Here is an 18,051-nt window from a genome sequence, read left to right as displayed (position 1 = left end):
CACAAAGAAATATTATGGATGCTTAAACCCTGCACTGATGTCATCAGCTGATATAGTGGCTCTGCTTCGGTTACTACATAGTCGGGTATATCATTGACAAAGAAGAAAGACACAATATGGCCACAAATGAATCTTTGAAGGACACCAGACAGAATTTGTCCACGTTTCAGGTTAGCCGTTAGTTATTCCCTGCTTGGCACAATAGTTTGTTTTCCCTCCTTAAGATAAGAGTATAGTGATTCATAGACTTCATCCTTATTCCTATTTCAGTAAATGTTTATCTTAGCTTACAAAGCGAAGTCTTAGTAAGGTAAAACATAACACCAAAGGGCTTATTGATGTTATAAATTTCTTCTACAATATAGTCAAAAGTTGTCACTAGGATGGGTTATTATGTAGCCAAATTAAAAGAGGGAAAAAATATTTTTCAAGAAAAATGTTTAACCGATCATGGAAAACATATTCAAATATTCTCATTTTAGTATCTTCATATTTATGAATGGAATTTACTTTGGAGGTTTTAAACACTTAAGGAATGCCCTCTCTTTAACAGGTGAATTTATTTAAGACGAGAGTGTTAAGTGTTCCTACATCTTTATTAAACCTCAATCTTCATCTTAATAATCTTTCTTGGGTATTTCATCCACACCTTGCTCAGTTTTTCTCAAATATTTTGTGAAGTACTTTTTTAATTCACCTTTATCACAACGATTGAAAAACAATTATAATAATTGAGTATCCATGTGTATTTTTTATGAGGAACGACATCAATGGTTTAAGATAGTCACGGAATGAGCCCTCAATGAAATATTAGAGAGAATAAAAAGAGGGTAAGACAGAGCAAAATTATATTTTTTAATTATAGAAGGGGGAACTTTGTGCTATTGCTGAATAGATTGCAAGTGTAAGCCGAAGGGCGTTATATTGCCAAAGGAAAGGGGTGCCTATTGAGGATAGAAAAGATTATTAAACTTTTACTGTTGCAAGTATAATTTCGGCAGGAGAGTCCACAGAGCATTCAATTTGAGAAATCGTAATGGATCTAAGACGACGATGATTGTGGCTTCGGAGAAGTATATTTCGATTTCTTTTTTAAGTGACAAGCACGTAAGCGCCTGTTAATAAAGGTGTACTATCCACAGAGTTAACATCCAAATCTTACTCTTAGATAACGGTCGTACGTTCTCATATTCTGCTAATACTTCATCTTGATTTTGTATTTCCTGTTCACATCAAGGCATTTAATTCTTTGGCATTAAAATTAATTTTAACGTTAACATGGATTGGCAATTCCAAATAACTAATTGCAAATTGCCAGAGAACAGAAATCCGAGGAAAAATGATGCAGAATTATCACATTCATTTTCATTGAAAGAACAATGGGAAGTTCAATCGCTTAATCACTGATTCGGGGCTACGGGCGATTACGGCTGAAGAGGAAAAGCATGCAGAAATGCGCACGGATCACTGAAAATCTGACCCTTTTTCAATTAGCTGTCTTCACGGGTAATGTGGGTAAACAGATCACCGGTCGGGTGAAGGTCCTCCTATTTGACTTAAGTAATATACTGCTATGACTCGCATTACCCGCATATGGTATGCACTGGCTTCTTTTGTCAGTAAGTTGCATTGCGCTATGCTCTCTCACGTTGGTTTTGTGTTGCTCAATGAGTGCGAACATTTGAAAAAATAATGGCAAAGATAAGATATAATCATCAGTAACACGGCAGAAATGCAACGACTTTGAGGAATCATTCTTTCAATCGAACATACCAAGAGAAAAGAACATTTAATCGAAGATAAAATATTGTAAATAATATTCTAATCACTCAAGAATATATATCCCCAATTTTATAAAGGACTGAGAATGGAAAGTTTTTCGGATTTCGCTACAGGGCCTTTAGATGTGTATAGGAATCAAGCTTCCTTCAGCTGGAAGAAAATGAAGCTGGTAATGGATGAAGAGAAGTTATTAAATTATAAGGTCAGTTAGGATTAATTTTAAAGTGATTCATTTGTAAGCATAAAAGATATTAATTGATCGTCATTATTCATCGTTATAATATAGGTGAATTTATGAATTCTTTCCTCACTGAAGGTCATAATTTGTATTTGATTTTGGTTCCCGCTATATCAAAGTCTATGGAAATGTACCCAGTTTGCCCCGAGAAAAAATGAGTCCAAGAATTATTTCGTATACGATTTAACAACTGTGAGTTTTATCCTTTTCATTTCTTGAAAAATAGGCCTGTGATATGCCTCACTATAAATGTAATTATACAGATTTCACATTAAATATCTAACCATCTAAAGTGAGCTTTTTAAAATTTCCTACCGAGAATTGATCCATGACATCTAATGCACAAATGACACGATGAATAGAGTGTTTGGCACAACTCTTAGTATAATAACGCATCAATATATTTGCTGTTAGTTTCCATTTCAATCAATTTACACTGACAACCTATTATCCCTTGCCCAAGCTATAAATCACGATTAAGATAAAATCATTGAATACTTAAGAACAGTTATTGTTATTATCCACGCACCATGTCTGGTATCCACAAATCAGATCCCCCGTAGTTGATTATAATAGCTAAAAAGGATAGATGATGTGAAAAAAATTTTCAAGCTGCTGACTTGATTAACCTGAAAGGCATGCGAACATCATATTATTAATAGTCTAGCAGCAGCGATGTTTCAACTAACGAATTACTCTTAAAAATACCTAAATAAGTAATAAAAATGCCCTTTCTCCGCAATATTAACTTTTGAAATTACCCTAAAATTATCTCTACCTGGTCAAATCCATAATGGTTGAAAAATTTTAGGTCCATGTTAACGCAAGTTTATAGTTGTGTGCACAGAGTCACTGTTGGAGAATACAACGTACAGTGAAAAGGCACAGCATTCAAGAGGTTACTGAAAATATTAATGTTAGTGTTGATTTAGGATTTAGTATGAGCAGTATGCCGTTATGTAATCTTAATTAATATGTGCCAGAAAATTTTAAAGTTCTATGAAATGTTGTTTCACTGTGGGTAAAATGAAATTACCATAAGCAATGTAAATTAATGTGGTAAATTGTTAAATTATTACGAATTTCATATTTTATTGTGTGCAAAATGCACGAGTATATTTAGATTAACTGGGAAAATTAATATTGCTACAGGAAATAAAGTTGCTGTGGGAAGTGGTACAATTACTTGGGCGGTCATGATTTATGTTGGGAAATACGTTATAGTAAATCCCTCCCCTCCTCTAACCCGCACTTCTTTACTTGTTTTCCATTCGGTCCATTTCACTTGTCCATCATCCTCCATGCCCACATCTTTAAAGCACCCATCCTATATTATCCCCATGCATCACAAAATAAAGTTCACCAGTCTTAGAAGTCTGTGCTCCATAAAAAGTTTCATTCGTCTTTTCTTTACATCTTCACTTAGGGTCCCTGTCATCATCAATCTTTCCCTTGGAAAAAAGTGTTGGAATTTAATGAATGCATTTCTTCTCTTCATTCCCTCACCACTTTCTCAACCTCATCTAAAATATTTTGTAAATAGGTGTACCATTTTACCTACTCAAGGGTTTATCCTCAGCCAAAATGTTTACCTTTGCCTTCTTGTTTCTTGAACACCTCAATACACTTTTATCTAAAGGTTGGTACTCATCTCATACCTATCACACTGAACCTGTAATTCATGAAGCAATGACTGCAATATCTTGGCTGATTGGGTATTGATGTATTGATCATTTGCTATTCTTATTTGATAATTAATTAAAAATTGGCAATTTTCCGCAATATATATTTTTATGTACATTTTTATATTTTTTCCACAAATTATTTTGTGGAAAATTACCAATTTTTAATAAATCATAATATTCCACCATATCATGCCTGAAATGTCTCTTTTTACTAATTTGATAAGTTACCTACCTGCTGTCATTTTTGTCCCCAGTCTTTCCATGCTTCTCTTCCAATTCCCTCTGCATATATGTTGGAAAGCCTGGGTGGGATAGTGGTAGGCAAACTTATTCTAATTCCCATCCTGGAAATAATATTTTATTGGTTGCTAAATTCTCATGCAAATGGAGTTCTTCAAACAGGAGGACAATGCAAACGTTAAGGTACGTTATGCATCTGATGATAATATCAGAAGCAGAATGAGAAAAATCAATCAACTACATTACAGTGCTCTAGATTCTAGCTATCCATGAGTGTCTAAACATTTTGCATTTGACAAAAATAGCAATTTTTGTTTACACTGAAAGGCGGTTAAATGATTTGATGTCATAGTAGCCATGGATTGGGATCTTGTTAATCTACATTGGTCAAGTGATAGAAAATTGTGTGCGTGTTGTAGTCATGCAATTCACACTTGAAAAAGAAATGAATAGAGGCTATCTATTACGTATAAGATGATTTTGTAAACATACATACTTATTATTGTCAAAGTTGTACCTATGATATTAGTGGTCATGAGATAGTGAGTAGGCGAATATCCTCATAGCCTTTTTTAGTGGGGCAAAACCTAAGTTCATATCAGGGAAATAACCTCAAATTTCCAGGCTATAAACAAGATGGCTATGGAAGACAATTTAGTAATGGATTTGAGATGCTATAAAGGTATAAACATGCGTAGCATTCTTATAATAAAAAGAGTCTTTGATAATTGCTTGCAGACCTCACGAGGCATGGGAACTCCATTTTTGGTCAAGTTACAATCCTAGCAGATTGCCAGATTTAGCTTCATAAGATGGAACTACATGCCAGAAATTAATTGCAGAGTTTCATCCAGGTCTAACAGAAAGCCATTAACCATATATCATTCATAAACCGAAGTTATTTGTTGACAAAATCAGTTGTGGCAGTTGGGCTGGAGAATTATTGCATGGAAGATGCATCATCTTCATGTAAGATGGTCTTGCCAGGGATATTTTGGGGAAGATCATTGATTCCTATTAAAAATTGGAAAGTTACCAAATCTGAACATTGTGGGACTCCATGTGGGATGGGTAGGGTGACAGACAGCAAACTATCTGATTCCTTGCACTCTGAAGACTGTGTGGGATAAAGTTAGAAGAGAAATTCCAATCCAGTGATGCTGTAACATAAAAGTTTATTTAAAAGTGTTGTACAGAGGAGAAACTCTAAGGCCTTAGCAAGATCACTTGTAATTGGTGAAGCACTAGATTGCTCTTTGAATGCATTCAAGATGTAGTCAGTGGCGATTTGAAGTGCCTATGAATATTGAGGTTTTAAGACATTGTAGTGTTTATTACATGCAACTTAGAATTATAAACTATGCATCAAATGAAAGAGCAACTCAATCAGTTTTTCCGCAAGTGTTCAATGTGACCGCCATTTGTCACATGGTAAACATAGGAGTTGATGGGCGAGCTCTTCCCAAACCTTGATCAGTGTGTCAGGAGTAATGGTTGCTTCAACTAACTGCTTCAATGCTGTTTCTTAAGCGGTTAGGTGAGCTGGTAGTGGAAGCTCGTACACATTGCTCTTTATAAACCCCAAAAGGTAAAAATCACATGGCGTGAGAGATTGGGTGAACGTGGAGGCCATGCGAAACAACCTCTGTCATCCGGCCCCCCGCAGCCAATCAAGCGATCCGGTACCATGTTGTTTAACGAGTCATGTGCTGAGTTTTACCAGTGAGGCGGCGGACCATGTTGCTGACAAATAAAGTTCTCTGGTTCAGCTTCTTCCAATTGAGGAAAGAGCCATAGGTCTAACACATCCAGATAAGAAACACCAGTTATAGTTGTAAAAGTTTTAAAACCCCGATATTCATTTTGAAACACCCTGTATTAATGTAAGGCTTGATAATTGATAATGATATATTTTGGACCAAAAGGGTCAAAGTAGTAGGAACATGAAGAGTGAAACTTGCATTAGGTCAAAGAAGCTTTCACAAGGAGGCAGTTGATGATGGGGATGTTGAGCAAGAATGTTCAGAAAAAATGAGTGGCGAATTCGAAATGGAGTGTGGTATTTTACTGTACAGAAACATGGTTGTTGAAAAAAGATGATGGACATGGATTGTAGGCTATTGGGTGAGGCGGAGGATAAGAGAGGTGAAGTGGGCTGAACGGAAAACCTATGAGGAAGTGCTAGGCATGGTTTGAGGGTATTGCTGGGAGAAATCATAAGGAAGGAGGAAAACTGGAAGCACTGCCTATCAATTGGCAATGGGATGTTGAAGACTGTGATGGAGGGGAGAATGTTAGGCAAGTGAGGAAGTAGGGGCTGGAATAGGATAGGGATGTTGGGCAATTTGAAGAGAGATTGAAAATATTCAGAATTGTGGAACAGTATAACGTAGTGTGAGGTATCAATTTGAGTCTTTTTTAGATGAAGCTAAGTAATTAAGTGATGATCAGTCTTTGCCCATCCAAAACGTAGACTGCCTATCTTAAATATTAGACTAATAATAATAATAATTATTATTCATATTTTCTCCTAACTACTGTACAAAATATTATGTTAGTAGCTTAATTGTGTATGTATTAGGCTCATTGATTTTACTCCAGATTTGCTGCAGCCATTGAATATTGAAGTGTGCTCAGTTTGCCTGCTTATGACGGTGTGAAACGCTTTCCATGAAGGCGTTTCTTCACTATGGGGAGCAAAAAAAAGGCACTTGAAGCCAGGTCTGGATTAAGGGGAGAATGCAACTCATATTGATTTTCATGAGGGATTTAGTAAAAGCATGTGAAAAATGTGGGTGTGAATTGTTGTTATGCAGTGTCCAGCCTGTTGCTTTGAAATGGAGCCTTTTGAAATTGTGGTGGCCTTTCCTTATATCACTCTGGCAGTCTCTATTCAGATTTGTATGAGCTAGTATAACATACTGGCATACCATTCCCTGAATATCCAAAAATTGCCTGCCCATAACTTTCCCAGCACTTTTTTGTCATTATTGAGGTTGTAGATTTCCTCGCAGAGCTTTGCTGTTTCTTCTCTGGAGTGAAATGATGTTGCCAATTGTCAGCTTCAGTGATGACATTAAAAAAAAAACACCTCATCTTCTTGTAACATTGACTTAAACCACCAGCAAACCTGCACACATATATCCTTTTGTTTGGTTATGCGCAGTCTTGAAGTGTAGGGCTTAAAAACATGTCTCTTATGCTTTTAATATATTACTGAACAGTGTGGGTGGCACCCAGGGAAATTTTCTACGTTTTTATTTTACATACCCTTGACAATTGTTGGAGATCTTTGCTCTCTGAGAGCAGTGGTTGGAGCTCTATTTCTATCTTGCCATGAGGTCCATTGTGTCTCCCCTATTTAAACATTTCAAGGGGATCTCGAAGGTGCATTGGCTAATGTAGTGGCTTCCCACGGAGAGGGCCCTGGTTTGAATCCTGGAGACTTCAGGTATTTTTCAGTGGCGTCGTGATTCCTATTTGAGGTGCTTTGTGGAGAGCACTTTGAGTGAGTATGCAATCCGTCGGATAGGAAGTTTGACTGTGTGACCCCTTGGTGCCTTTTGATAAGAGTAGGCCATAGCTGATGCCAGGTTTCTCTCCACCCTTCCTCCTTTCCCATGCATTCCTAATGGTACAAATGACCTTAGTTGTCAATCGCCTCCCCTAAAACTACTTAAAACATTTTAAACTACCTTAGAGCTGTCGTAAGGGGAAGAACTCCTTGCTGACTCACCAAGCCTCCTGTAGCATTGCATAGGCCTTGGCTGACAATTTGTTCAGGTGAAAGGAACATTTCCATGCGGTTTATGGCTCATTTCATGTTATTTTTGTTGTTGCTCTATGTGAACTGAATGTGAATACACTTGCAACAGCTGCTACTGATACATTAATGGGGTCAATTGTACCACAAATTCATTCATCACTAAGCTAACAGTGCAACATAAAATCAAATTATTGTGCAAGAAATCACATGAATAAAAATCTTATGATCACTCTTCAGAATGCAGTCCTCAAACTTAATATTCACCAAATGAGAAATGGAGTGCCATTTATTCAATTTGAAAGTGCCTTGTTTAATCCTCAATTTTGTTAATGTTTCAGGGAAATTATTTTATCTGCATGTTAATTTCATCATTAGAATTCAACCGGATGACTTGGGTGTGACTAACACTGTGAGCCGAGGAAATGTGTTGCATTACAATAAAATATAATTGTTTGTATCAGACCTAACGAAAATTCCCTCAGAGATGTTTGATGCTTTCACGTGTTTCATTGAAGTTGTTAACTATGCATCTGATTAAACTGAGAGTAAATATGACCAACCCAAGTTTGCCAGCTTCACTGCAAGTAAAATTTTATGATAGAGATTTTGTTTTACGTGGAAAGCAAAAGGCCTTGCTTGCGGAAATTGGATTAATTCATTCACTCTCTTGATCTGGTATCTTGCATTGCGACTCAACAGATGAGGATATGGGGAGCAATGGAGAATGATCCGGTGTTCTGCCAACCACCAGAGACGCCCTCGGTAGACGAGCAGCGCCGACTTGCCACCCTGCGAATGAACAAGCTGAAGGATTTGGACTTCTTATCAAATGAAGAAATCCTTGAGGACCCTAGAAAAGTTGGTTGATAAGTAGTGCACACATGCTTAGAGTTTTTCGTCCATAAATACATTTGGATTGATAAATACTTTGCGTGAGAACGTATTTATTCAATAAGAACTTGAGAATTCCCAGGTTGGAGATTTCTGAACTGTCATATGCCCAGACTCCTGCACGTTTATGCATATTGTCACAAGGAATATTTATTTTCACATTCATTACACATTACTTAAAACATAGCAAAGACTAAATTATTTAGTTTTCATTTACAACGTGACTTACCTTGACTACTTACGTTTCTCTTCTTTAAATTTTATTTCTTTCCATATTCATGTAAAAATCTTGGTTTTGGGTTTCATTGTGTGATTTTTTAAATATCAACAATGGAACACTTGAATTCACCAATTTCAACTGGACAAGATTTATCTATGGATAGGATATTACATTATGGTAATCCAGAGCCAAGAAATATAATATACTTGAGGTAATGGGAGAATTTGTTGTTGGTTGGTTATGGTTAACAGTGCCCCATAATAGCCAGAATTTTCTTGAAGGAGGGAGTGGTGCATTTCTATGGGAACACGAGCATTTTTTCTTTCTCAAATATTGCTCAAAACAAACTTCCATTTCTCTTCACCCTTGAGCAAATATTTCATTTAAGACTGAGATTCAGTCAACATTTTTTTCAGTCCTTTAAGTCAATAAATTTCATTATGGTTTAAGGAACTTAGTTTTTCAGGGAATGAAAATTTAATACTAGGGTCACTGTGCCTAGTTTACACTCATAAATTATTTTAAATTAGGGATATATATATTGTAATTATTTTATATCATCAGAGTGCATGCATGTTTTTGATGAAAGTCTTTTGTCCTGATGTTGCAGTACTTCACATTCCTTTTTGCTGTGAATCAGTTTGACCCTGGAACCATGATCAAATATGTGGTGCCCTTTCAGTTTTTTGTGAGCAGCATCTTGGGCCTTGGCACGCAGAAGCACAAGCACTACTTGAAGTCCACGGATAAAAGGGAGGTGAGAAAAAATGGATTCCTTGAAGGAGTAATATTTATCTACATCAATACCCTGCGAGCCACCAAAAAGGTGTGTGGCAGGGGGTGCAGCACCAGGAGGAAAGGGTAAGGGATGAGGGGGTTGGGGATTTTCAAATGGATGGGGAAAATTTATAAATATACTCGTATAACCATGTGCAGTCCCTACCTTGTGGGTTAATACTGATTGTGTCGAGCTGACTCCTGGAGGATTTCCATTACAAGCATTCTGGTCTCTTATTGTTCTTGTAAAAAATCACCATCTAAACCTGTCTGTCCTGCAGTCAATCTCTCTAATCTTATATTCGTGATCCCTCCGCCCGTAATACGTTGGGGTTCGTATTATGTTCTTGATGTCATCGGAAAAGGACCCATCTTTAAATGTTTTTAATAAGTTTAATCTATATTGTAAACGCCGCTGTGTAAGGGAATCCCAGCCTAAATTTTCTAGCAATGTAGTTACGCTACTGCGTTGGTCATAACAATGGTTGACAAATCTGGCCCCCCTCCGCTGAACTCGATCTAATTCCGAAATCAAATTTATCTCTTTAGGATCCCATATACTGGCAGCATACTCTAGGTGGGGCCTGACTAGGGCAAGAAAACATCGTTCCTTCACTTTTTCGTCACATTTACCCAGCACTATTTTTACAAATCCCAATTTTTTATTAGCGCGACCGCATATTTCTCGTATAGGCTTTCCCCAGGACAGATCGTGAGTAATTGTTACACCCAAGTATTTCAAGGAATCTACCCTCGCGATTTCTGTTTGTTTCACTTTGTAAATAAATGGGAGGGAATTACACATTTCCCAAAAATGTATTACTACGCATTTCTTCAAATTTAATTCCAATTGCCATGTATCGCACCAAGTCTGGACTGCATTTAGGTCGTTAGCTAACCCGACTCTGTCATCGCGACTTCGAATGTCCCCATAAATCACCGCATTGTCAGCAAAAAGATGAAGCCTGCTATTTACCACGGTACAGAGGTCATTTATGTAAATAAGGAACAAGAGGGGGCCTATGATCTTTCCCTGTGGTACACCTGACATGATCTTGACTGATTTGGGTGATAGTGTCCAGGACGACTGTTTGAACGTGATTTTTTAAAATTGTCTAATCCAGCATATAACACTCCCGTGTATTCCATATATTTCCAACTTTGCAAGTAACTTGCAATGAGGGACTTTATCAAAAGCTTTTTTAAAATCTAGGAATATTGCATCAACTGGAATATTACTTTCACCGGAATGCATTATATCATGAACAAAGAGTGCGAGTTGAGTTTCGTAGGATCTACCTTTACGGAACCCGTGTCGTTATTAATCAATAAATCTTGGCTATCGAGGTACCTCATTATTGAACTAACAATGATGTGCTCAAGAATCTTATAGGAGATGGAGGTGAGCGATATTGGCCTATAATTACTGGGGTGTTCCAGGTCTCCATTTTTAAATATGGGTGTTACAGAAGCTATCATCCAGCGGCTTGGCACGCTTTCTTCTGCTAATGATTTCTTGAATATTATTTCAAGATAAGGAGCAATTTCAGATGACAGTTCTTTAAACACGCGAGCTGGTATCTCATCAGGTCCCGGAGATTTGTTGGGGTCGATGTTTTTAAGTAGTAACTCTATGCCGTGGGTGGAAAAGTCAATTGCTTGCATTGGCTGTAGAAATGTTTTCGGAAGGTTCTCTGATATATTCTGGGAGCATGTATTGAAAACACTATGGAAGAATAAGTTTAATATGTTGGCTTTATCTAAACTACTTGTTACTTTATCCCCCTTTTTGTTGTTCAATGAGTTTACGGTGGACTTTTTTCCCTGCACTTCCCTGACGTAGGACCAAAGCATCTTTGGGTTATTGTTGAAATGTTCACCTAATTTTTTCCTTTTGAATTCCACTAGTGCCTTCCAGAAACCCCTCTTAAATTTATGGGAGATGACGAACAGCTAAAGTAATTTGTGCCCTTAGGGATGGGAAGGAAAGTATGTAGGGTGGAGAGAAGCCCGGCATCGGCATAAGCCTACTCTTAACGAAAGGCACCAAGGGGTCCGTAGTTTAATGTCCCATCTGACGGACGGCGTACTCACTCAAAGTGCTCTCCACAAAGCACCTCAATTAGGGGTCGGAATATCACTGAAAAATGTCTGTCAACTCCAGGATTCGAACCCAGGCCCTCAGGATGGGAAGCCAGTACATTAGCCACTGCACCTACTTGATCCCTTAGTTCCTCAAAGTGGTAGCATGAGTAAATATTTGATAATTTGAGGAAATGAATGAGTGGACATCACATAGTAAGACTATAGGCCAGCTCAGATTATTCATGGCTCAATGACAGAAACAAAGAGGGAAAAATTTCTCTCACCTTATTGAAAAATACCTCTACTCATGCTGTTAGTTGTTCCCCCTAAAATAAAGATGATGATAAAATAAATAACTGTACATATGTATGATATGCAACATTAGAACATGCTTAAGCATAGAAAACATTTTTGGTTGCCTTTCCCTTTTCTGTGAAGTAAGGTAACCCAGATCCAACCAAATCTTCTGGCCTTTCTTTCAAAAAATAAATCATGAGTCATGATAGAAATGTATGGTAAAACAAACTGAAGCATATGAAAGGGATATCAAAAGCCAAACACGAAACTATAGGAACAGATAATGGGGAAATGGAAAGGAACCATGGATTATTGATGAGATGATTAGGAAGATAGACAAGAGAAGGAAATGGAAGGATGTAAACACAGAAGTGGGTGGAATGAAGTACAAAGAATGGAATAATTCTCAGGAAATAACTGGGGCAAAAGAAGCACGATGGATGATGCAGCGCTAGGACATTTGATGGTTTACAAAGGAAGGCTGAGATGGGTGCAGCACAGAGAATGATAAAAGATCTATCAGGAAGCACAAAGGGAAAATGTGTGCACAATAATGCAGATACAGCAGTAATATTACTAACTGAACCAGAAAAGATTTGAAGGGGATTGAAATAATGCATGGAGGATCTAAGCACATTCAGCCAGCAAGTTTAGACAAAGAAAAATAGAGTGGGACCTCCCTTGACGAGCCCCTTGCGCTGTGAGGTGATCGCACATTTTTCAAACGTGTTTTCAAACATATTATTAGTGATTTTTTTGTGAAATTTTTAATAATACTTTGTGCATAGCTTAGAAATTAACCCCAAAGAAAAATTCCTAAGAAGAAATCCAATTGAAATAGCAGTAGAAATAAAAAGGAAAATCATTGAAAATCGGGAACAATGTGTGAGCGTGGCTGATGTAGTATGCATGTCAACGATTGGTTGACGTCAAAGATTGGGGTTTTCTTCAAGAACACGGACAAGACCAAGGGGATAGATGCTTCATATAGAGTGACAAGAGTACCTACGCAATGGTTATGTATTCTCAACGATGTTGAAAGGTTGCTTCTCATATGCATAAACAAAAAGCGATTGCAATGCGATGCCATTAACAAGAATATAACTTTTGAGAAGAGGAAGGTCATTTTTGTTGGCCTAGTTAATAAGATGTGGGCATCATCAATGGTCGAACAAGTATTAAAGGGGAGCTGTGCATGGTTCGAGAAGTTAACGAGAAGAATTGTCATCCACAGTGTGTGAGGCATGATGAAGCAGCTAGCTCTGATTCAAAGGCAGAGGAGAACTCGATCAGTTAATTCAAGAACTCGTAGATTCTGAGGGTTCCTGCCACAATATGTTTTTAATTGAGACAAGATGGTTCTCATCGGGAAGAGGATGTCGAAGCAAACCTATATTTGTGCACAAAACAGTAGAAGAGAATGATGCATTGTCCTACCACAAAGCAATGGAAGGCCCTCTTACGCTGCTATTTTGCACAAATGATGGGTGGAGGTTTAAAAAATGTAGATGAGAGGGAAAGGAAAGGGAAGTACATCTTTTGGTGTCAATCGTTGGCTGTCAATGGGGGTTTGCTTGGGAGGGGATCACTGGACTTGAAAGAGTGGTACGACCAGGAGGGGGAAGTGGGAGGGAGACAAAATCTTGTCATCAAATTCATCCCTGCAACAAACACATTTTAAAATTTCCAACTGCTCCAATGCATTGAGTCTGTGGCCTTTATTTTCGAAATGGAGAATTTTGTTCACAAAGTCACTTTAGTGGTCATGTTTGATGATGTGCTTCGTAAAGAGAGATGTTATGTTCTTATTCTTTAAACATGTTTTGTTCTCTTTTATCCTTTCTTTAAATTTCAGTCCTGTTTGCCAAGTATATTTAGTGGAACACTCAGAGCACTGTAATTCATACACTCCACTCCTCTCTGGGAACTTTGTCTTCAGCGTGGAAGATCAGCTTCTTAAGGCATAAGTTATTGTAATATTTGAGCACACTAAATATTTTCTTTTTGTAAATTTTTGAATGCTTTTTGAGTTTTCTTGATACAGTATGAGGAATTACAAAGTCAATAATTTCCACTTCATTTCAATATTCATTCTACTCAATGCACTCTACTGCACGTCTTCTCAAAATCTAAGAAACACATAAAACATCCCAATTTTATTCTATATTCCTCTCAATTAGCGATCTTATTACTGCAATGGCGTTGCGTGTGCCTCTCCCCTTCCTTAATCCAAGCTGATTTGAAACTAAGAAACCATTTTCCCTCTTTAGCTTCTAAACTGATGATCCTGAGAATCTCTTTAACTGTGTGCAAAGTCAAATTTATTGTCCTGTAGCCATCACTTCTGGCTGACTTTCCCTTTTTTTGGAATAGGAACTAAGACTGATCTGATGAAGTCCTCGGCCAAATACTTCTCTCACAAATGATACTATTTAGTCCATGAAAACTCTTCCTTTCACCTTTTCCTAAACATTTTAGTGTTTCTGCAGGAATGTTGTGCACCCCGACAGCCTTATTTGATTTCATCTCCCTTAATGCCCTTTCCATCTCACCATCGCGTACTTAAGTAACTTCCCTTTTGTGTGTCGAGGTGAAGTACTATATGCAGGCAAGTAATGAAACTGAGGACTTCCTCTCTCTCCCTTGCAGATTTCCGGTTGTTTTGCCCTCACCGAGATAGCACATGGCACCAACACCAAAGGGATACGAACGGAAGCTGTTTTCGATCCATCCACGCGAGAGTTTGTGCTACACACTCCAGACTTTGAAGCAGCCAAGTGCTGGGCTGGGAGTTTGGGTAAGGTTATAATTTTTAGTGAGGATGTAGTAGTAGTGGCAGCAGCTTTATTTGTCCCAAGGTAAAACACATGTGTGCAGTCATCAAGAGGGAAACACAAAAAAGGAACACTTCAGGAAACTGCATTATTAAAGTGAATATGAAATATAATAAATGAAATAGTTAAAATTCAATGCCCTGATTTTAAGACAAAAACAAAGTTATTATATGCTATATTTCATATATTCACAAATATTACCAAGCAAATTGTAAGGAACTGTGGGAGATACCATGACGGTAACTTTTTAAGAACATCTTGTTCCTTTAAAAGTCCCCAAAACCTTGGAGTGTAAGAGGATGCCTCGGTAGCTCAACTGGCTATGGCACTCCACTGAACATCGAGGGATTCGGGTGTGAACCCCAGTCAAGGCAAATTATTCTTGCACTTTGAAATTGTTGCATTGTATTGCAATTTTATTGGATGACTCCATTTCAAGTTACTGTCACCATATGTCCTGCAGTTTCTTTGAATTTCTCCAAGGTGAAACACATGGGAGTGTTTAAAGCAGGCTGTAACCTCGTGGACTGTGATGCATTGTGCATGACAACAAATTCCCGTGACATTGCATGTATGGTATTTTGTCATGACATTGTTCCCGTAAATCCCCCAAAATTTTGAATTATAGAGCAATTTTTTTGTCGAAGATCTTTTACATGCAGTTTGAATTTCCTCCATGCTCCAAGCATTTAATTGCAGTTGTTAGTCTGTTGATGAGTTTGAATCCTTGGTGTGTGATGGTGCTGAGGCTTCTTGATGTTCTATGGCTGTTCAACTCAATAAGTTCACATGATCTTGTGCTGCAATTATAAAAATCTGATTTTTTTTTGCAGGAATTATAGTTTTTCTGTGTGGAAGTAACTGTTTCCATTATGTAGATGCATGGTAGGGACAAAATGCTGAGTTTGGCATATTTCTTTTTAGTGGGAGTTCTTAATGGAACCTTTTTCATTATCTTAAAAATTATTTTCTGCATCAGAAATATTTTTTCACGTGAATTGAGGATCCCCAAAGGTAAATCATGAGTGAGTGGAAACACCCTTGATAGGGATCCTGAAGGACATCCAGGGACGTAAATGTCAAACACCTTGAAATTTAGCGTGATGTTCTTCCTCAATAGGAAGTTTATCTATTGTTATACTTATTGGTACCATCTTGTTCTTCTTGGGATTTAAGTTGGAGAAGATTTTGTTATCAGGATTAGGAATAAGCCTTTTTGATTTTAATCATTGTAATAAATTATCTTGGATATGAATAAGGAAGAATCAAATAAATAAACACTTCCTCAAAATAGGATTTTCACCAACCCCTAGTTTTGCTGCTCTTATTTGTTGATATATTTAGTGTTACATGAGTAGTGCCACAGTCAGCAAGGCCAGTTTTAATATTTGAACTGGAGTATTTAAATCTGCCATCTGGATACATTTGGTTTAGACAACATTCATTTGTGTAACGCCCTTAATTGCATTGACTATATGGAAAGAGATATTGATGATGGCAAGCTCAGATTTAGTAGATGATTGTTTAAGAAAGTCAACATTAAAATCTCTACAAATCACTGGGAGTTTGTTTTAATCATTGAAAAACAGGAAGGGTTTCAAACTTTTCTATAAAGTTATGTATGCCTGCATTTGGTAATCGATGAAAAACTACAACAAAAAGATTTGTAGCGGGCAAACTAATTTCCACTACTGAGTGTTGAAAGACTTTCTCTCCATTTAAGTTGTGATTATGGTCTTTTCTCTGTATTTGACGCCATCTTTGATTAGTATAGCAGAACCACCACTTTTTGAAATTGGAGCGGCAGAAAATGGTGGCTGTTTTGTACAGTGGAAGAAATTTCAGTTTCATGAACAGTGAGGCAGTGTTCAGTAAACACGACAGATCTGTATTGAAATTATCAGTATTTAAAACCCTCTCAAGATCATCAAATTTGTTTCTAATACACTGAATATTTTGGAGCAAGATTGAAAATTGCCTGACATTAGTTTGAGGCTTTTGTGGTTTTGAGTTTGTTTGCATAAAATAATGATGTTGAAGCACTGTTGTTGCCATCACCAACTATTAGGAAGAAATGCCTTTGCTTTTTATTTGAAATCTATCGTCTTCTGGAATGCCACGGTGCATTGGGGTACTTTCAGGTTTTTTTAATGCCTCAGTTGATGATGCTCTGAATTTTGGTGCACTATGGAGATCATTCGCCATAGAGCACTCATGCATACTCATCACTGTTGAATCATCAGATTTCTTTATTTATTGATGGGAATAACGCTTTTCACAGAGACTGAAAGGCAAAAACATAGATTAGTTCCGGAATTATAAACAACATTTACAAATTGGTACAAATTACATAAAGATGCATACTTGTTTATGAGATGGTACAAAATGATAAATGTTAGTAGTATTCATTAAATAGACCTTGTGGCATCGGTTGAGAAAATTTACCCAATGGGCATTGGGAACAACTTATTGACATCTACACAGCAGTAATTAGCATCCTAAAATTCTTCAAGTATTATCGATAGCATTGTTTTAAGGGGTCCTGGTGGGAGAGGAAATAGGCCAATATAATCCCAACTGTCACAATCAAAGATCCATTCTTGCTTGGTTATTGTTACAGTTTGCCTTTCGTTTGTTCCACATTTTCAAAAAAACACTTTATTATAGTTCGGTTAATTCAATTTTCAATAGTTCTTTGTCAAATTTCATGTCGGAAATATTGAACTTGGTGACCTCACACAGAATGCCATTCACACTAGTGAATTTATAACGATAGGCCCTGCAGCAAATATCGCATGCAATAAATTTTTCTCATGATGCAAGTAGAATTTCACTGAAGTTGCAATTGTTAGTGGCCATTTTAAAATTTGTTCAGTTGCTTTCCAAACGAAAAGAAAGCACTCCCATCAAGTGTTTGTTGGTTCTGTGTTTATACGTCATCACAAACTCAGTTCAATGAGATATAATGAACAGAAGAATTATTATAGTTATTACTCCCTATACGTCATCACAAACTCAGTTCAATGAGATATAATGAACAGAATTATTATGATAGTTATTACTCCCGCATGTCCATTCCGCTCAGTAATATCTAATGTCCCTGCAACCCTGTACTTTTTTCATACCTTCATGGTTGAAAATGGTACTTAAGGAGGGAGGGATCATATTTAAAATGACAATAGCTTAAGGTATGATTGTGCAGTATTAAACTTTTTGTAATAGTATGCACTGAAGGT

General features: G+C 37.2%; 1 protein-coding gene across 2 annotated transcripts in view; it reads left to right on the top strand.

The window, feature by feature from the left end:
* Nucleotides 1-1,474: 1,474 nt before the first annotated feature.
* The window catches only part of LOC139689697 (peroxisomal acyl-coenzyme A oxidase 3-like), a 57,591-nt gene continuing 41,014 nt past the window's right edge, over nucleotides 1,475-18,051 (top strand). Inside the window, exons 1-4 of one of the 2 annotated variants that reach the window (XM_071586899.1) lie at nucleotides 1,475-1,984; nucleotides 8,411-8,569; nucleotides 9,433-9,579; nucleotides 14,631-14,778. In XM_071586899.1, the coding sequence (XP_071443000.1) occupies nucleotides 1,868-1,984; nucleotides 8,411-8,569; nucleotides 9,433-9,579; nucleotides 14,631-14,778 (571 nt within the window). In that variant the 5' untranslated portion in view covers nucleotides 1,475-1,867. Of the gene's footprint in view, nucleotides 1,985-2,131; nucleotides 2,213-8,410; nucleotides 8,570-9,432; nucleotides 9,580-14,630; nucleotides 14,779-18,051 lie in introns of those variants that run through there. The other variant, XM_071586900.1, reaches the window with a different exon arrangement.

The sequence above is a fragment of the Hetaerina americana genome, unplaced genomic scaffold (assembly GCF_022747635.1).
Source record: "Hetaerina americana unplaced genomic scaffold, ioHetAmer1.1.p SCAF_27, whole genome shotgun sequence".
Lineage (NCBI taxonomy): Eukaryota > Metazoa > Arthropoda > Insecta > Odonata > Calopterygidae > Hetaerina > Hetaerina americana.
Note: the sequence above shows the minus strand (reverse complement) of the source record. Positions and strands in the feature narration are given on the sequence as shown.